Below are 21,217 nucleotides of genomic sequence, written 5' to 3' on the forward strand. Positions count from 1 at the left end.
AACAGAGGACAAAACTCTTACAACCTGTTGAGCGTATACCAAAGAAAATCAGAGAACAGATTAAAAAAAAAAAACAGGCTTGTCAGTCACCTCTCTGGTTTCAGGGACACACTGCTGCTGCTGCCTCCAGGAAATGAGTCACCCCTTGCAGAACTTGTCACAACTCAAGTTTAATCCACCCTCAGTACCCTGGAGGAAGCATCATTGTCTCCCCACAAAAGATGGGTCATCTGTGGCATCACAGCATAAAGGGACAGGATGGGTTATGCAGGTGAGAAGAGCGTCAGGGCATGGCACCTGTGGGAAGGGAGGAAAGGAGATCCCTAGGTGAAAGGAAGTGAAGCCCATTGATCAACCCCTTGTGATCTGGTTCCAGGGGAAGAGGTGGTCCCTCAAGTCCAAGCTTTATGGATTCACTTGTGACAAGGCTCAGGAACCACCTTCTGCTGCTACTCCTCATTGTCAGGCTCCTCATCACTGTTATCCCCCAGAGGAAATTCCTTTCTGGTCTTCTGGGACTTATACATCCGGGTTTCCATGGGGCAGTCTTGGCTCAGAATAGCCTGTAGCAAGAGTCAAGAACAGAAATTACCACACATCTTTGCCCTCTCCTTGTTGCTGTCCTCCACTGGCTCATCCAAGTCTAGCATTGCTTAGGAAAGACTCAGAAGCAAGTATAGCACTCTCTTTTTGCTTCATGTATGTGCATAGGCCTCCCAAGGGACTTAGGTATATCAACCCTGGTCAGCACCAACATCTGCTGATGCTTTTAATCCTAACCGTAGTGGTGCAAGACACAGAAGGAAGACTCTCTATCAGACCCTTCCTGTAATCTGTTCCTTTGAGTAACCTCAATGTCCATCCAAACCCATGCAGACACTAAGGGGGCTCGTGCGTCAGTAAGAGGAAAGTACCTTATTATCAAAAATTATGTGGTTTATGCATGGTGGAGTGGCTCAAGTGGTAGAGCACCTGCCTCAGCAAGGAAGTGGAAGGCCCCAAGTTCAACCCTCAGCATGCTATGGATCTTTTCCCTGAAACTTTTTACCTTTTTGATAAGGATACTTGCAGATTAAAATGCATGAAGTGAGTGAATTAATTAGAATGACTGTGCCCAGTGGAATTCTGCCCATTTATGGAAGATAACTTTGATAATTCACACCTTGCTAGCTATCACAGAAACTACAGGATGCCCTTGAGGACCCCTGAACCCCAACTCTTTGGAAGCTTCCCACATCCTTATTTACTTAAGATCCTTTCTAACACCTAGATCAATGGCAAAGTGGTTACTTAGAGAAGGGAAAAAAGGAAGAACAGGGAAGATAAGCATGAAAATATCAGAAAATGTGGCAAAAAACCAAAGAGATCAACCAGAGAAGAAGATGGAAAGGGATATGAGAGACAGTAGAAAGAAACAGACATTTTTTTTTAAAAAGCCTTGAGTGCCTTACAAGCTTCTCCTCTTTGGCTGGGGGACTCCGCAGGAAGTAACAGAGAGGAGCATAGATGATGTTGGTGACCCCAATGATGACCATGAGCCAAGGGAAACCAATGGCCCGCACAACGGCACCCCCGGTAGATGGGCCTGTGAAGAATAAGTGAAATCCACAAGTGTTTATTGAGTCTTGATCACCTGTAAGACAGTATGCTAGGGGCAGTGAGCAACCGAGAGGATGTTGCAGGGTCAAGTATCTTCAGATGCGTAAAATGACCAGCCTGCTGGCTCCACCCCCCACTGACCAACAGTAGATAGGGAATCATGGGGCACTTGAGCCTGGATGCTCCCCTTAGCCCCATCCAACATACCTATAGCAAAACCCATGCAAAAAGCCACATCAGCGATGGCATAGACACTCCCATACACTGAGGTGTGGCGCAGGTCCACCAGGTATCCCATAATGGGCATCAGAGAGGAATCCACCATTCCTGTGGCAAAAGCAAACAGGACACTGTCAGTCAGCTCAATGCACAGTTGTGGCATCTCTCCTTCCCCTTCATTTAATCCATTTACTTGACCTACTGTCCTGCCACCAGGTTCCAGGTAGGAATTAGGAGCCCATCTCTCCACATCTTTGCCCTCCTGCTCCTGGCTTTCTACCTACCTCTTCTGATGAGAAAAGAGGGAGGAAAGGCATTTGACCCAAAGCTGACTTTCAAGGGCTTCTTCCAGTGCACTTCTTACCTATGGCAAAGCCAAGGCCTGCATTGGGGGCAATAAGACCAAAAATGTCATGAGCCAGAGGAACCTGTGAGGGGGAGGGAGAAGAGTTCATCAGGACTCCTGTTGAGTCAGGATGCGAATGTCTTCACATGAAATTCATGTGCCATCTGCCACATGCATCATTTCTTAATTCTCCCATCTCCTGAAGAAGAATCTTTACTTCCATTCTGAACATATGAAAACGGAACAGTACCGTTTGTGTTAAACGCTTTATCCAAAGTTACAAAACCAGTAAGTATTAAGATCAAGTTTGAACCTCAGACTCAACTCCATTATACCATAACAATGGTCCTTTTCTGTTTGTGGACTGTTCCTTTTCATTCTCTACCCTTCTCCATCCAAACACACACGTCTGTCCTCATTTATCACTGAATGGAGTTGCCTCTTTTTTCCATTAATGACATTGTCCAAAGATTTTATTTAAGCCACTAACTTAGAAGCCATTGAAGGAAAAAGACAGAGAAAAGCTCAACAGCCAACAACTCAGCAGCTGGAGAGACAGGTGGCGTGGTTTGAATGTCACATCAGCAAACTGTGACACTCATTCTCATTGCCCCAGTCAACCCCCACTGAAACGCTTTTGTTCCTTCTTGTGCACCTCCCTTCCTGGGCACCTGCCACCCAAACACACCATCCCAGAACACTTGCCCCTCAAAGTTTAGCACATCATTTAGGTATTAGGCAATTTTAGGGTGACGCCTGAAGAGGTGTTTACATTTATCAGTAGCTGGCTGACCATGTGCTGACCCTCTGCTGCAGTTTACATGGATTACCTCCCTACCCTGTGAGAGAGGTGCTCCCCGAATCCTCTCTGCACAGATGAGGATCCTGAACAGAGAGAGATGTGTAGCTAAGCTCAAGTTCATACAAATAGCAAATAGCAAGGCTGAGATGGAGCCCTGAGCTCGTGCTCCTCTCAGGACCTCCAGCCTGTCCTGAGCGTGGCGCTCGGAACATTAAAAATTCTGTTCTCATCTCCCTGGAGCCCACAGCACAGTGTGCAAAGGATCTCCGCTGGGGACAGATGAAGGTTCAGAGAGCCTGAAGGGGGCTCTTGAAATGGAAAATCCCTTCTTTCGTCTTCTTCCACCAAATATTCTGGTGGCAGAGACTGAGGCATAGATCACAGTTCCCCTGGTGACTTATGGGAACTGTCAGGGTGGGTGAGTAAACAAATTCATAAAATGCACCATTTGGCTGAAATGGATACCAACATGTCTCACTCCTCTGGCTCCTCTGGCTCTTGCTTTCCTCTCTCCCTTCAATAACTTGACACTTCAACTGGTGTCATCTCTCCCAGTGCTAATTCTGTGTTTTGTTTTCTTTCTTTCTTTTTTTGGACAGTTCTTGCCAAGTCAACCCTCTGCTCATCTGGATGGAAAGTGGTCTTTTAATGTCTGACTCTCTTTCTATCTCAACTCAGCCTTATACTTACACAAAGCAAGCTGGTACCTACTACCACCATTCCAAGCAGGGAGCACAGCCACCTGGAAGAAAAATGCCATCATCAAGTGAGACTCAGGGGAAAGAGTCCTTTACTTGCCACCCCAAGCCTACCACACTGGATGGCCTGCCCTCCCGAATTCCAGCAAACCCTTCAGATAGGAGATGCCTACTGTGTCTCTGCATGACTACTTTCTTCCCAGGTCTGTCTCTGTCTTTCCTTGCCTTTATCTCCTCCCTGCTTCATACCCCTTTCCATAGTAGAGGCAGGAGTAGTATATTGGGACATATTTTGTAATTCCCTTAGAAGAGAAATCTGCTAATTCAGAAGGCACTCAACCCATGGGAGCAGCCCTTATGATTCATGCTGTTTCCTAATTAAGGCTACCTCCCCTACCTCCTCATATTTTATTTGGTCTTAGAGGTCCAGCTAAAAAAAAACATAAAAAAGTCAATTTCTTCTAATTTCTAATCTCCTATGGAAATGATTTTTAGCTTATTTTTTAAATCCTTATGTATCACTCCAAAGATAAAAATTAAAGCTGCAGCTATTTTCATTGCAGTGGGGAAAATATAACCTGGACTCATACTTCTCGGTCCCCAACTCTATCTCCTTGGTGGCTTCTGAAAGCCTTCTGTAGAATCCCTAGGGTTCCATAGAACTCAGTTTGACAACCACTGTCCTGAGCACATGCTACCTTTTTCATAGTTGTTTTTTCTTTTTTCTCATCTCCTCAACTGGACAGCAAACAACTGGAAAATAAGGGTGGTCCCCAGGTATCCACTGCTCCTTCCATAGCAACCAGCTCAGGATGATTCTTTCCCCTTACTGTCCTCACCATCCACCCACCACCCAGCCTCACAGTGGGCAGTTTCTGTTATGATAGACCTATTCTAAACTCTCAATGTCCCACCTGTTCCTCATTCCAAATGCAGGAACAACCTCAAAGGACTCTCCCATCTTTATTCCTGTCATTCTTCCCAGATTCCCAGGCTACATACCGACCCATTTTGTTGGCCAACACACCAAAGAGGTTGGTGCCAATGAGATAGGACACACTGGCAGGCAAGAAAGCTAGACCTGTAGAAGAACAGAGATCCTCACCTTAGGACATGCCTAATTTAATCTAAAATTCTTATCTCTTACAAGACCGTGAAGCCCCCACCCTACTCTCCAGGATCCCCAAACCTCTTTGTTTTTTTGCTTTTTTGTTTTTATTGTTTTATTATTCATATGTGCATACAAGGCTTGGTTCATTTCTCCCCCTGCCTCCACCCCCACCCTTACCCCCCACTCTGTCCCCTCCCTCTTCCCCCTACCCCCACAGTACCCAGCAGAAACTATTTTGCCCTTATTTCTAATTTTGTTGTAGAGAGAGTATAAGCAATAATAGGAAGGAACAAGGGTTTTTGCTGATTGAGATAAAGATAGCTATACAGGGAGTTGACTCACATTAATTTCCTGTGCATGTGTGTTACCTACTAGGTTAATTCTTTTTGATCTAACCTTTTCTCTAGTTCCTGGTCCCCTTTTCCTGTTGGCCTGTTGCTTTTAAGGTATCTGCTTTAGCTTCACTGCATTAAGGGCAACAAATGCCAGCTAATTTTTTAGCTGTCTTATCTATCCTCACTCCTCCCTTGTGTGCTCTCGATTTTATCATGTGCTCAAAGTCCAATCCCTTTGTTGTGAAAATTGTTGAGATTTTTTTTTTTCTTTTTGGCAGCACTGGGGTTTGAACTCAGGGCCTCATACTTGTTAGGCAGGACTTTACCACTTGAGTCACTCCACCAGCCCTCCCAAAACTCTTTGTTGTAACATTTGGAGATCCTGGTGTAAACCCAGCACAGAGGACATGGGACCACCATCTCTGCCTTCCTTGATATGCTTCTGCCACCCACTAAGACTTTCTCACAGATGGCCCCATTGAGCCACTGACATACACACAATACACTTGGTTATCAGCACAAGTCCATGAGTTTCAGGGAAAGACATACAGACTTTCTGGGAAGTAAAATTACTGATTTGTGGCCTGTCAGGAAAAAAAAAAAGCCTTTTCTTTCTTTTTTTTTTTTCTTTTGTAGTTGCTGTACTAAATTTTGAACTCAGGGCCTTGAACTTGCTAGGCAGGTACTCTACCACTTGAGCCATGTCCCCCACAACAACAACAAAAAAAAATGGCACTCTTTACCAACTGCAGAAACCCTGTAAGAGTCTCACATGTAATGTCTTGATTATGTATAATTTGATTCGATGGGGGCAGTACTGAGGTTGATCTCAGGGTCTCCGTAGGTAGATACTCTGCCACTTAAGCCATGCCTCCAGCCCAGAGTCACTCATTCTTTTTAAATTATCATTCCAGGTGGGACTAATGTACACCCTGGTTTGAGAACCAGCAGTTTCTATAAAGGATATTCCTTCTATGTTCAGTAAAATACAATAGTTCTTAACTTGCTTAAACCTCAGTTTTCTAGTCTTTGAAACAGTAAAACAACACCTGCTCTCTGTTTTCCCTTTGCAAAACATCTAATTGCAACAGAGTCTGCTTGCAAGTATGCAAATAATGAATTTGCAGCTACTTAATAATTGGTTATATTTCTTTTTACTCTTTTTTGTTCTACTGGTGCTGAGGTTTGAACTATTTGTCAGCATTTCTTTTGGAATAAAAGGTACTTGGCATTCCTTCTTTGGAAAGTAACTGCAATCTACCTTTCTTTTTTTTCCCCCCTTGGGGATTGGGGTTTGATCTCAGAGCTTCTCATTTGCAGGCACTCTACCACTTGAGCCACACCTCCAGCCCTTTCTTTTTCCTTTTTTAAGGTAAAATCTACCAGTGGTTTAAGTGTTAACTTTTAATATTTCATCTTTCTGTCCATTTGCCTTTAGAACTTACAAAATAAGTTTATTATTTGAAATCATTTGTTTAAAAACTGCAGAAGAGCCAGACACTGGTGGCTCACACCTGTAATCCTAGCTACTCAGGAGGCAGAGATCAGGAGGATTAAGGTTTGAAACCAGTCCAGGCAAATAGTTTGTGAGACCCTATCTCAAAAATACCTAACACAAAAAACAGGACTAGAGAAGTGGCTCAAGTAGTAGAGTGCCTGCCTAGCAAGCATGAGACCCTGAGTTCAAATCCTAGCACCACAAAAATAAAATAAAATGTAAAAATAAAAGAAAGCATGAGTGGTTATGTGTGTGCATAAATGCATGTGTGTGCATCTGGATGTAAGCAGGTTGTGAGGCTTACAGAAAATACTGCATAGCTAGCACTTTGCACAGTGCCTAAGTACCCTGTAATCACTGGCATCCAGTACTATGATCATAACCAGGCAGCAAACGGTCAGTATTTGAGCCTGGGATTCTCCCTCTAACACCTTGCGTTTCCACTACCCCATCCCACCAGTGTGTCAGTGCAGCTGGCTCTAGTATGAGGACCTGCTGCATGAATGTCTTTGAAGCTCACTAGCCCCTCCCTATACCTCTGTGAACCTCAAGGAAAAAGGTAGGTCAATAAAAAGCATAGCGACCATGACACTAAGCTCAAAGTCAACAATTCACCAGGTACTGGCTGACAGCCTGTTTGCTTTTAATATTCTCTCATATTGGAGTGGAAGTGGAGCCTACCTTAGCGTATTTGTCTATTCTGTCTGCACCAGGTGCCAATCTGTTTCAAACTGTGCTTATTTGTTTATGCTTAATTGCTTTAAATTATACAGGTTATGACTACTCCACCATTCATCTGACATGTGGAAACAGGCACCTCTAGGAAACTCACTGGCCAGTTTGCATCTCCCTGACATCATTGTAAATGGCATGGAATTTCCTAAATGACATTTCCTCTATCTGTGTGACTTATTCTTTATTACCTAGCCAGAGCTTGCAGTTCAGCAGCACTTTGTGTCCCAGACTACATGTCTGTTGCCACACACACTGTTCACAGCAAGGGTGGCAGGTAAGACATAGCAGTGATGATCAAGATGACTTAAACAAAGACAGTCATGAAAATAGTTAATGACTAGACTGGACATATGCCATATTCTGTGCACTCTTGGAATAGAGATGAAAACAACTCTGAAAAGTACCTCCAATTTTACAAATGAAAAGGGAAAGCAAGCTATGGTGGTATATGCCTGTAATCCCATTACGTGAGAGAATAAGACAAGAAGAATGCAAGTTTGAGGCCAGCCTGGGCTACATAGTGAGACCTTGAATGAAAAAAAGAGAGAGACAAAGAAAAAGAGAGAGAAGGGAAAGAAGAAGGAGGAGAGAGGAGAAGGAAAGAAGAGAAGGAATGAATGAAAGAAAAAGGGAGGGAGAGAGAAAGAAAGGAACGAAAGAAGGAAGGAAGAAAATACAGAGTTCAAATTTGTGAAGTAGCTTCTCCAAGGTGACAACCAGTAAGTGGCCAGCTCAGAATCCAAACCCGGGGCCTTGTTTCCAAAACTGAGGCTACTTCCTGCACATGGTGAGAGTACCCAGAATGCAAGTTAGGCAATAGGGCAAGGGCTGTGTCACAGAGCACACATCACTTTCAACAGCACTGTGTCTTTGCTCCTCCCTGCAACCTGGACAGGTGTTCTCCCCATCAAGCAGTGGTTTTCATGGTTCATCATGTGGAGATGTGCTAGGTATGGGACTTGTTTTTCTTGACTTGCTGGCTGGCTCCCAGCACTGAGACTTCGCAAGCCTCACAGGAGGGAGGTTTCACAAGCTCTCCTGTGATTGCTGTCAATCTTGGAGAACCTTCAATGAGAGAGTTTATGGATGCAGAGAGTGTTGAGGAAAGCTGGCCAGCTGCTGGTAACTGGTAACTGGTAACTGGTAACTGGTAACTGAGACCTGTAATTGGGCTGCTGGGGAGGCATCTCTGGGCTGCGGTTGCTCATGGAGTAGACCAGAGCCCCAGGCAGGAGAGACATTATCTACACTGAGCACCAACTAACTCAATTAATTGTCATGGTCAGAGGCAGTGGCAGCCCAGAAAAATTTAATTTGGGGCTAGGAGTGCAGCTGGAGCCTTGTTCAGATTTGTTCCCTAAAAATTAGATCGAATGTTTTTATTGCATGCTGAGCTATATCAGGTTCTTATCAGCTTGCCCTCTGGCCCCACAAGCCTCTCTTCCCTGCAGTGACAGAGTCATGTGCACGTAGCCTTCTCTTTCCCCTTCCCTCATGCTTCCTGGAAAGGCTGGAGCCTCTTCTCTAAGCTCAGATAACTCAGGAGGTCTCCAGGCAGCCAGAGAGGCTGGGGGACTCTCTCCTGGGCCCAGAACTTTCCACCAACGTGCCAAGCTCACACTTCCCTTGAGTAAGAGCCACAGTACATCCTTCATGGACATCCTTTTCAGAGGTGAAAAGACAGCCAGAGGGGGTGGGGGTAGAGAGAGAGGAGTGTGGGTGAGGGGTGGTGCACATCCCACATGGTACAGAGACTTCCACATCTCATGCTTATTCCTACAGTTTCTCTTTGAACTAGATATGAGAAAAGAGGTGCTCAAGTGTGAAATCAGATTACTTTAAATTGATGTACTGCAAAGTCATGGAAAAAACATTTGTAGATCCAGAAGCCTGGGGTTTGTATCCTGATCTGTCTCACTAAATAAGGGAACAGAGCTAGGGCTGTAGCTCAGTGGTAGAGTGTTGCCTAGCATACATGAGGTCCTGGGTTCAATTCCCAGCACTCCTCCAAAATAACTAAAGAAACAATGTTTATACTTTTGCCTATAATATAGAGCTGATATTCTCTAGACTGTCTGCCTCACATGGTTATTAAGATAAACAAAATCAGCTGGGCACCTGTGGCTTATGCCTGTAATTCTAGCTACTCAGAAGGCAAAGATCAGAGGCTCTCGATTCTACACCAGCCCTGGGCAAATACTTTGTGAGACCCTATCCCAAAAATGACTGGCGGAGTAGCTCAAATGGTAGAGCACCCACCTTGCATGCATGAAGCCCTGAGTTCAAACCCTAGTACTATAAAAAATACAAAAAAGCGAGTTTTTAACTTATAATTCTGTATAAATAAAAGAAGTTATCATTTTTTAAAAAAAAGAAAGTGAGACTCAGAACAGGTAAGAGATTTGCACAAATTTGCATGATTAATCAATGGAGTAGTAACAAAAACCTAGGTGTTTTGACTGGAAATCCTCAGTGGTTCCACCCCATAGCTAGGCATGAGACCTCTCCTGTCCCCTGTCCTCTCTCAAGCTGCTACTCTGACAGACCATCCACCTACTTGATCCTCCTTGTGGGCAAGGGAGGTAAGTCTTCAAAGGAAGCACATTGTCACCTGAAAGACCAATGAGCTGGACTTGATGATGCTTCTTGATTACCTGAGAGAGGGCCCATGGCATCCACCTGCCACCCAAGCCTGCAGTGGGGACCAAGGTCACTTACCGAGCTGCCACTCAGGGGAACACATGGTCTGCATCATCCAGATGGGTAGTGTGGGTTCTAGTATGGCAACTCCCATGTTGGCAAAACAGATAGAGCCTAGGGAGACAGCTCTGTGAGCCACCATGACTGCCTGAAGCCAAACCCTCTGGGTCCAGAGGGAGGCCACGGCCAGCTTACCTGCAGCCACCAGGATATATGGGTCTTTGAGAAGCGTGAGGAGTGGAGTCCCCTTGGCACTCTGAGAACATGGACAACAAAAATACTTCCGTTTCTACAGTGTTTACAACCCTTCTGTTTTCACAGAACCTGAGAATGTGTGCACAGGACCTGAGGAATCAGCCACATTAGCTCCTTTACTGTAGAAACCCAGGAACTATGTCCAGGGAGAGAAAGTGACTGGTCCAGTGTCACAGAGTGAGCTGAAGACAGCCTATTCCTTGTGCACAGCAAGCACTGTGGCAGTCACACAGTCTGGGGTGCCATATTCCAGAAGGGTTTTCTGCCTCCAAATGACTGTTGGCCAGATCAGAGTGAATGGTAGCAAGGCCAGGATTGGACAATAGGTGGTCCAAGGCTTTACCACTAGATCTCTCTGGCACCAATGTCTGTCCCAGGAGAACCACAGACAGAACACTGAATCCCAAAGTAAGCATAGAAGCGCTTCCACAGACAGCTCCTCAGGTAGTCTGAATTCTCCCTTCTGACTACTAGACACACATTAGACTAGATTGTGCAGCAGAGTGACTTGACCACTTGGGCTAAAATGCCAGCTTGGTGATCAGTTCTAATGTCTCCTCCCCTCATGTCATCCCCTCATCCCAGCCACAGCTGGTTACCCACCTTCCATCCACAAAATCCCAACAGTCCCTCTGTCATCACTGTCACCTTTGCCCCAACTACCTTCCTTCTTATCCGCATAGCTCCTCATCCTACCTGTTCTTCAAAGTCAAGTTCAAATATGTCCTTCTTTCCACAGCTTCCCTGACTCAGGAGCTGAAACCTCTTCCTCTTTCTCTTTCTAACTTCCTGAGCACTATGTGCTGGTCTTCTCTGGTCTGTACTACATTCTATCTTGTAAGAGATTTAAAAGTTTTGATATTGTAGCCATCTTTGGATACATACAACCATGGATCAGTACATGCAGAGATCCTAAAACTAAAATTATAATGCACAATGTGGTTTGACATTGATTTCTCAGTGCCACCTTTGGCTTGGAATCACAAAAATACCAACTGTGAAATTTACTAACTGTGATATAGTATGTTGTTTTGTTAGAGATGCTCTTGGAGGAAGTCTTTTATTGGGGGGAGGCTACCTGGAGGCCTCTGAAGAGCCTTCTGTCTCTAAGAAGAGACTTTTTGTTTTTTTACGGGGATTTTCCTCCATCTTTGTCCAATGTCAGCCAGACTCCTTAGCCATCACTCACAAATGTAACCCTATATGGGAATCTTCACAGTTCTCACTTGTCCTGACTCTACTCCCTTTCTCCTGACGGTTTGACAAGCATGCCTGGGCTCCCACCACTTAGCCATTCTACATATCTCAGCAATGGAGCATGGTGTCTACATACCTCAGGAGAGACTTTGGAAGGCTGCAGGATGCAAAGCTGTAGTGCTAAGAAAGAAGAGGGACAGAGACACAGTTCACTTTGTCCACTGATTAAACAAGGGCTCTAATAATAGCCACATTGCTAACGCATCATAACTTCCCTAGATTTTTTCCTTCTTTTCTAGGTGGAGGCACCAATTAGTAGTCAAGATTGACCCCAGAGCATTCCCAACCTAACCTGGGCTCTCAGCTGCCCAGGGCTCCAATGCTGACCTACCTCCATCCAGAAGTGCCAGGAAGGCCAGGAAAAGGAAGGGAGCAGACTTCCCAATAAACTCATACATCACACTTCCAAAGGGAGCTCCCACTAGAAAGGCAAAGGAGTACAGGGGCTGGAGGTGAGGGCCAATCCCAGGCAGTAAGCTGATCCACAACACCCAGTGAGCATTGACTAAAGGCCTCCTAGGGATTGATCTCTATCTGAGGTTCTGAGGATTCAAAGATGGAGAAGACCTGTCCCCTGTCCCCAGGGAACTCACTTTCTAGTGAAGGAAATGGAGGAAGATGGGGACAAGTAATTAGAACACGTTGAAAAGCTTGATAGTAAAACACTATATGCCCACAGTGAGGTGTAAACCCAGTGGAGTGAGTCAGAAAGTGCAGATGGCCAGAAGAGTTTTGTCAAGTGCAGAGTGCCTAGTGGTGAAGAAACGTGTGAGAACACAGAAGCATCAAGAAAGAGGGTACAGGTGGAGAAGAAAGCCATTGTTGTTGGAATATGAGTATTTGGGAGGGGGTGAATAGAGGCAGGGATGGTTCAGGTCACTTAGCCAGGGACCCTGGCTACCCAGATTAGGTGTCCACTTGGCCTTGTGGCCTAGGGAGAAACATCAGTGCTCTTTAGTGGAGGAGAGACACCAGCAGCTCTGGACTGAGAATGATTCTCCTGACAGCACTGTGCAACATGGAGGGAATGTGAAAGAGATTAGGCAGGAGGCTGGTGCCATATTTCAACCAAGAAGGGGTGAAGAGCTGACCTTGATGTGGCTGTAGAGGATATAATGGGCTTGTTTATTTGTGAATGACTATGATGAAGGAGTCCAGGATGCGCCAAAGTTTAAGGCTGAGTTTTGTCTGGATGGAAACATATATTTGTTCCCTCTCCTCTCCAGGGTTGGAAAGGGGCAAGGATGAGCCAAGGATGTTTTCTCAGTAAGTTTTTAACTCCTAGAGAGCAAGACACCATCTGAGCTTCTTACCTCTGTGCCCTCTGTGATAGCATTGTACTTGTCATCTAGAAAACGCTAGCGAAAGTAAGTGGATAGTTGAACTAGTCAATTAATCCATATGAATGATGACCCTCAAGGAAGTTCTGTCCCTTGGAGCTGGAATTCAGAATGCAGAAAATATAAGTCTTTATTCTAGCTCTGGCATTGACTGGTTGTATGTTTTTAGAGGGCTCCTTAAACCTTTCTGATCCTCATCACTATCCTGGGGACAGTCATTTGTCCTTCACAGGGTGGCAGCAAGGAATAAAGATTAGATCGATGAAAAATTCAGCAGAAAACCTGGCAAAGAGGGCATGCGCTCATGTTGAAAGCATTGGTCATGTGTGGAAGCAGAAATGAGGTAGGCAGTTAACATGAATGTGGGGAATTTCGCTCCCTGGGACACTGGCTTTGGGACCTTTCCCAGTCCCTCACGGGCTGCTTGGCTTCCTAAGGAGAAAGAAATGTCAGCTTCCTGGGTGATATTTCTGAAGAAGTCAACACATGACTGGAACAGGGAAGGAAAATACTTTCTTGTCTTCCATGGCCTTGGGGACACCTGCCTCCTGGAGCCATCTTTGAAGGGTTTGCAGGACCCTAACCCTCCTGAACCTACATCTCCATCTAGGAGCCACTTACCTAGCACTCCCAAAGCCAGGCCCCCCAGGGCAATCCCCATGGCTCTTCCTCTATCATAGTCATCAGTGTAGACACTGGCCAGCATCCCAAGACCTGAACAGAGAATGATGATATAGTTGGCATACAAAGTTTCTGTGCACCTCTCAGAGTTCTTGGTACCTTCCCTATTATCTCATGAGTGATGGTCTTAGCTAAACTTTCGATTTGAGAAGCTATCTATATAAAACTTAGCTCACAATATATAGCAAACGCTGTCTCCTACTAGTCTTGTAAATCCCTACACTACTCATTCCTGTGCCTTAATATTGTTGTAAATGCAAAGGCTTCTGGGAAGGGTAACACAGAGCACTGTTGTCTAACTATGCAGAGGGGGCCTATGGAGTGGGCCAGGGAAAGAACACCTATGAATAGAGAATATTCTATTTAACACAGTGCCTGAGGAGAAGCATGAAAACACTGAGCACCTGGGAGAGGGCAGGAGCTGGCAATTTATGGTGACTATGCCCTCAGGCCACTCAGTCATATAAGATGGCATGAAATATCAACCTCACAAGATCCCATGGAATACTGTTCCTATAAAATAACAGGGGGACAAAGAAAGTACCATGATGTGGCACTTAAAAAAAAAAAACCCTGGTCTACTTCATGGTTTTACCATAGGCTTATGCTGACCTGAGCTAGCTACACTGAATTTTATTATGGAAAGGTAGGTCAGGCTTAAGGATCATAGGCCCTGCCAGCAATTCTACAATTACCTTGTTCCTGAACACAATTTCAACCTACCAGGATGATATTTTCTTTAATTTCCTCATATAAATCTCATCGTGTCTGAGGTAGTAAACGGTGGTTAAAGGGGTGTGTGTGTGTGCGTGTGCATGCATGTGTGTGTGTGTGTGTGTGTGTGTGTGTGTGTGTGTTGAAGATGTCAGTGTTACCTGCAACAGATGAAAATGAAGATCCAATGCCTTGAAGAGTTCGGGCTACAAACAGCAGGGCATAGGTGCCAGAAAAAGCAAACACTGGGCAAAGAGAACAGCAAGAATGCTTCAATTAGCAAATTGTCTTAGATTCCTGGCCAGCAGATGATCTGCCCATGATATGGCAGAGATGAGTCATTGTGCATATGTTTTAAGAAAGCATGACGATATTTGCTTTCTCTTCTTGAAGGTATCTTCCTAATCTTCCCAGTCTTCAATCGTGACTGACTTTTAATTGGCAAGAAGACTAAGAAGCCACAGCACATAAATCAAGTCACCACACAGTGGATGGAAGACTGGGTCTCCACATTTCTTGCTGAGCACCTGACCTCTTATCCACTAGAACTGGGGCTATATCTTAAACCCAATGCCTTGGACTGGGAACTGGTGCATAGACCTACTGCTGGATCCCCATTATACCAAATTGGATCTTTGCCACTGCTGGGCCACACTGGGTCATCTGGAGTACTGTGACAATGAGTTGAGTGTACCTCAGGTACCATAGGCATTGGATAGAAAATGTCTGTAATTCAGGAATGGGGAAATGGCTTTAGTGGTACAGCAGTTGCCTAGCAATCTTGAGGCCTTGAGTTCAAAGCCCAATACTGTACAACAACAACAAAGCCAAAAAAACAAGAAAATATCTGTGATCCTATCAAATCCTTCCTCTTATGTCAGAAATCTTTTAACCAAATCAAATCTGTATTTATTAAATTAATACTGAATGTACCACTCTGCTAGACTGCAGCAGATGTGAAAAATAGAACACCTAATTCATGCCCTTAAAGAAGTTTCATGTGTCTAACATACATGAAACTGAGAACCAAACAGGACCATGATGTCAAAAGTCAAATTACAGGGTGTGAGCAGGCAGGTAGGTATTTCCAGACATGCCTCATCTTTGCTTCCACAACAATGTCTCCCAAAGAGAGAAGAATCCCTCCCAAGTGTCTGAATCAGAAGAATTTTGATCCTTCTACCCATTCATTACTGGCGTCTTTGGCTTTATTTATAACCTTCTTCAGTTACTTCCCGACATGGTCACTGAGCCACTCATGGTCTCCCAAAAATGCACATTTTTCAGCCCTTCCTAGCCTACAAGGCCCTTTCTTGGGATTTCTGATTTCCAACTATCCAAAGTCCACTACCCGTCTGTTATTGGAGAACAGAGTGACAAACTGGTGTTGGTTCACCTAGGACTTTCCTAGTTTTAAAACTGAAAGTCTCACATTTTGGAAAACCCCTCAATCCCAGGCAAATCAGGATAGTCTACCAATTTAGAAAGAGCAAAGGACTGTCCTTTTCATTTTACTCTGCTAACTTGGGCCACTATTTAGCTTCTATTCACATTAAGCATCTGTTGGTGGAGTGACTCAAGTGGTAGAGCACCTGCCTGGCAAGTGTGAGGCCCTGAGTTCAAACCCCAGAACTACCAAGAAGAAAAATCTCAATATAATACATTAAGCATGGCTCCCAGAAAGGGGCGGGGGGGTTGGGGCTTTGAGGGCAGTAATAGCCATCAATCTCTTTTTAGTATTTTTTTATCAAACCCTAAACATAATGCAATAGATACCTTTGCCACCAAATGTATTTTCTTTTGGCCAGATTCAGGCCAGCTTAGTACAGCAACACTGGTGGCCTCGTGGAGACACTTATTTAACGCCCAGAGTTTTGTAGCTAAGAAAAGCTTTTAAAATATGAGTTCTTCATCATTCGGAGTGAGGTCAGCCTGGCCCAAAAGACCAAAAATCGTATGTTCTCCCTCATATGCGGACATTAGATCAAGGGCAAACACAACAATGGGATTGGACTTTGATCACATGATAAAGAGAGAGCACACAAGGGAGGGGTGAGGATAGGTAAGACACCTAAAAAACTAGCTAGCATTTGTTGCCCTTAACGCAGAGAAACTAAAGCAGATACCTTAAAAGCAACTGAGGCCAATAGGAAAAGGGGAACAGGTGCTAGAGAAAAGGTGAGATCAAAAAGAATTAACCTAGAAGGTAACACCCACGCACAGGAAATCAATGTGAATCAACTCCCTGTATAGCTATCCTTATCTCAACCAGCAAAAACCCTCGTTCCTTCCTATTATTGCTTATACTCTCTCTACAACAAAATTAGAGATAAGGGCAAAATAGTTTCTGCTGGGTATTGAGGAAGTGGGGGGAAGAGGGAGGGGGCGGAGTGGGTGGTAAGGGAGGGGGTGGGGCATGGGGGAAAAATGACCCAAGCCTTGTATGCACATATGAATAATAAAAGAAAAAGAAAAAAAAATAAAATAAAATATGAGTTCTTGACAGAGAATCAGGCAAGCACCTTATACTAAACAGCGTGGGCCCCACTAATACACTGAATTATCCTATTTTGCAGAGGGTTTGTCACATGTCCCCAGGCAACCACCATACCCTTCTGGATATCTGCAGCCGTGTCTTTGTGTGTTCCTTAAGTGTCACAGTACATGTGCTCCATAAAGTTTTGTGAAATGAACTTTAAAGTCTCACTGGATGCCCTTATTGTTTTTTTTAATTTGCTGTCTAGCACAGGCCAAGCTTTCAGAAGTTCAATGAACACTGACAGCTTGAATAGCCTCACTTTCTTTGATTCAGTTATAATTGTACAAGTAAATTGCAGTTCTCAGACAAAACCTCACATCTCAAGCTCTTGCACTTTGCAGCTGTCGAGCCCTGAACACAACAAATTCTTGTCAAACATTGTGTTGCTAGGAGTCGGTCCTATTCTGGGAAGAAAGAAAAGTTAAGGAAAAGGAGTAGAAAAAAAAGAGAAGTAACATAAAAATAATAAGAAAAACAAGAGGGAGAAGAAGTTATCTTATGAGATAGAGAGCATCATTAGAGGCAGCAGGAGCTGCTGGTGGTCCACAGACTGCTTTCCCTGCCGTGACCTCCACGGAACTCCTCCACTCATTTCTTCACATTTTGCATCCCAGGATCAATCAGCAGACTTATTTTTCTCATTCTTTTTATTCCATCTTTATTTCATTAGGAACATTCAGTTCATAGACTATTTGTCCCTTTCTTTCTATTTTCTTTAGCAAATTTACTTTCCTAAGCTGTAACATTTAATGTCATTAGCTAGAAAGCAGTACATTTTTAAAATTTTTTCCCATTACTATTGTCTAACTTCAATTGTTTTAGTTGAACTTTACCATGACATAACAAAATAATATGATCTCTTCCCAAAGAAAGGAGGTTTGTATTAAGCTTGCTGAAGGGATTGTGACAGATACATATACACACACACGCACTGTAACATACACATTCAAACAGTTTTCATGATATCCACTGAAGTAAATGAAGTTTCTGTTGTACTATCACAGAACAGATTAAATTGCCACTACTATTCTAATCCCCAGTCCAGAAATTGTCAGGCATTCAAATCAATGCTCACTTAAGCAGAAGCCTAATTACTCTCTGGTCTAACCTGACCCAGCTCTCTACACTGCGTTCACATGATAAAAATCAAAGCCACCCAGTGAAGGGGAAAAAAAAGGAAGCAAATGACTTACTAACTGTGGAGAGAAACAAGATAACAAAGCCAGCAAACATGGGAATATGATATCCAATCCTAAAAGAGAAACAAAGAAAGATACAGCTCCAATAGGCATTCATGCCTTTGGACTACACTTGTTAACGTCAGGAAGGGAAATGAGTTAATTTGAGTATAGGCACAACATGCCTCTCAAATGCAAGCATGGAGATGGAATATAACACATGAATGATACAAGCAAATAAACAAAAGTGCAAATTTATCCCTAGAGTACAGTCAAAATCCTTTTTTCCAGAACGGGTAGTCTTTATAGAGTCTATTTTCTCCTTAAAACATCACAATCATTCCAGACACAACTACTAGGAAGCCAGTGCTTCAGACTATATTAGGACTGTCCCATTCCCAGCCACATGCATTGAAGTCATCTTCAGTACTTATAAGTACAGTAAGCCCATGACATTTCACCAATAATGTGTTATCCTTTGGGATAAACAGCTTTCCAAACTGTTGACTTCCCTGGGTATCAGAGTGCTCCTTCTTTTCCCTTTCAACCACCCGCATAAAACCTCAGCCCCTAATGTTATTCCTCAGCCTGTGAGCACCTTGTGACAGCACTGCACCCACTGAGCTACCTGTTGGTAAGAGGTCCCACGAATGGGTTGACCAGAAGTTGCATCAAAGCCTTCGAAGCAAACAGAACGCCGACCCGGATGTTCTCTTCCTCCAATAACTCTATGCCTTTTAAGCAATTGGCTTTATTTACTGAGCTGGATTCCATGACTGGAGGGGAGGTGGCCCTGGAAGAGCCATTTGTCCATGCTGTGCTTCTGGGTGCACTTTCTTCCACAGCCATGGTGGTGTTGTCAAAGTAGGAGAAGCTGGTGGAGAAGGTAGGAGAGGCAAGAGCCTGCCGGGAGCTTAGAGGACGGCGGGTGTGTAGGGAAGAGTTGGCTTCTTTCAACTCTGCGGCAAGCAGGAAGGTGGGCACAATGGGTACTGGAAATCAATGAAGACAGGTGATGAGGAATAAGGACAGATTGTTTTTGGTCACTACTAGGGGTTTTACTATGAGGTTTGATTTTATGCTGAAGGAAGATGTCTAAGTGACATCATTTAAAATCTACTAAAGACCATGCCTATCTAAATTATCCTACTAGCTAAAGGACAAAAATTACGACCATCTTCCAGTTGGTCCTCTTGGATTTATGGATTCTGTATTGGCTAATTTGCTTACTCTAAGATTTATTTATAACCCCCCAAAAAACATTTGTAGACAGGTGCAGAATGGACCCGATGTGCATCTTCCAGGTGAAGTAGAGCAAGGTAGGCTTTTCCTCCTGTCTCAGCTCTCACACCAAGAGAACCAGAGGACTGAAGATACTAGGAGGCAAGGGCAGTGCGGTTTGAGAAGCTTCAAGTCTGGGACCATTTCATGAGGCTTGAATACCAATCTGACACCTGTTGCCATCAGCCTTGGGCATGTCAGTTCATACTCAGAATTTAAGGTTATAATCTACATGGTAGGACAGTGTGTGTATGTGTGTGTGTCTGTTTACAATATAGAGTATTTACTAATTCATGACAACTTGATAGAACATAGCTGTAACTACAGAGCCACAAATAATGAGAATTGACTGTATTTGATTAGGTCCTTGTCTCAGGGAGACACTTATCTAATACTATGTATTTTACCCAGGAGAAGAAACTTGTTGATATCCATTTATACACTGGCATAACATAGTAAAAAGATTGAGAGAGTATCAACCAGAAAACTCTGAGGGAATGGACTGCAAGAAAGGTAGGGTTTGATCAGGATCAGGATATTGGAAGACAGTGTGCTGTTTTTGCAGGGCAGAGGCTGGAAAGGAATCACAGAGAGAGGACGCTTACTGCCCCAGAGACCACTGGATTCATTAGCGTGGAGGAGAAGAGGAGGTTAGATTGAGGGTGAAGAAAATGAGGCCATGCTGACTCCAGGGCTTCCCCTTTTCTGGCCAGCTACCCTTTGACTCTCCTTCTTTCTGAGCCTCTAAAGTCATTAGCAATAGCTGGCAGACTTCAGACCCCACTGTCTGCCATTTCCTTCAACTTCCAGCACCATCCACGTGTTTTCCATAAGAACAATTCTCAAGTCTGCCCATTGATAAAGTAGAATAGGGTGTGTGCTGCCTGCTGGGGTCCAAAGCAGACAAACCCTCAGCACAAAGACCCCAAGACGTACCCACCACAGTGAGCAGCATGTTGTCCAGGAGCAGAGCGACAAACACCACCACCAGCACCAGCTGCCGAGACTCTCTCCCTTTCTTCAGCACCTGCTGAGGAGCGTCCAGAACAGCCCTAAGCATGGTGAGGGCCTGGGGTGAGGGGTTGGATCTTCTCCTCTAGGTGCTTAGGGAGGGTCCTGTTACAGCTATAGGTCTTCCTTGCCTTTTCAGAAGAGGAGGGAAGTCTGCCCAGGTGAGTGAGAATCACTGTTAAAATGCAAAGTTGCAAAGTAGCAAGTAGTAGATTGGTGTCCATGCCTGAATCCCTGTTCACTTCTTATGCATCTAAATAACTCTGCAGTTCCCAGAATGCCTTCAAGGTAAGCATTGTTTCCTAGGATTTATGTCTGGAACTCTACCTACCACATTAAACACTCCACAGCTCACCTAGCCCCATGTTTCTCCAAAGTCACAGTTTGCCTCTTAACTTCAAACTTTTAGGCAGTACCTGGACTACCAATTACTTCCTCTTTTCCTCTAATTCTGCACTTTTGAAATATTGAAATACTGTTTAAGAAGAAATTTCTATAGCATGCAAAAAAATTATGTTTTATGTCTACATACCACCCCCCAAAAATGGTCTAGGTCCTATGTACCACCCAAAACTCTTTTGTGAGGCACAAGTGTTACTCGTGTTGCCCACTGACAAACACTGGCCTGAACCCAAACTGTCATCTCACAGTAAAACAATCAGAGACTAGGCTGGCCCAGGCTGGCCTCTGAGTTGTGATCTGCCTGCCTTTGTCTCTTGATATTATCAAGTTTTCTAGCTTAAATGCTCCACCATTTTCCCTTGCTTGGGAGTACAAAAAGCTCTCTTGTCTCCCTTACTTTTGTTTAAACTATGGACCCCTGCTCAAAAAGGCATGTTACTCTGCATGAATACGATACTTAAACTATTAGTGTTCTATTTTATATCTCATATCATTCACAGCATTCAGTGACAATAC

General features: G+C 44.2%; 1 protein-coding gene across 5 annotated transcripts; it reads right to left on the reverse strand.

The window, feature by feature from the left end:
* Positions 1 to 266: 266 nt before the first annotated feature.
* Slc18a1 (solute carrier family 18 member A1) lies at positions 267 to 20,470 on the reverse strand. Of its 5 annotated transcripts, XM_074053451.1 has the most exons (15): positions 20,225 to 20,470; positions 18,636 to 18,999; positions 18,023 to 18,081; positions 14,452 to 14,535; positions 13,517 to 13,609; positions 11,887 to 11,976; positions 11,632 to 11,675; positions 10,239 to 10,299; positions 10,062 to 10,157; positions 4,667 to 4,745; positions 3,657 to 3,708; positions 2,183 to 2,246; positions 1,807 to 1,926; positions 1,452 to 1,585; positions 267 to 563 (listed from the first exon to the last, which is right to left on the reverse strand). In XM_074053451.1, the coding sequence occupies exons 1-15, from the start codon at positions 20,346 to 20,348 to the stop codon at positions 450 to 452; spliced, it is 1,578 nt and encodes a 525-aa protein (XP_073909552.1). In that variant the 5' UTR covers positions 20,349 to 20,470; the 3' UTR covers positions 267 to 449. The 5 variants fall into 5 exon arrangements, with proteins under 5 accessions (XP_073909552.1, XP_073909553.1, XP_073909554.1 ...); XM_074053452.1 differs by lacking the exon at positions 14,452 to 14,535; XM_074053453.1 differs by lacking the exon at positions 10,062 to 10,157.
* Positions 20,471 to 21,217: the final 747 nt, after the last annotated feature.

This window comes from Castor canadensis, chromosome 14 (assembly GCF_047511655.1).
Source record: "Castor canadensis chromosome 14, mCasCan1.hap1v2, whole genome shotgun sequence".
NCBI lineage: Eukaryota > Metazoa > Chordata > Mammalia > Rodentia > Castoridae > Castor > Castor canadensis.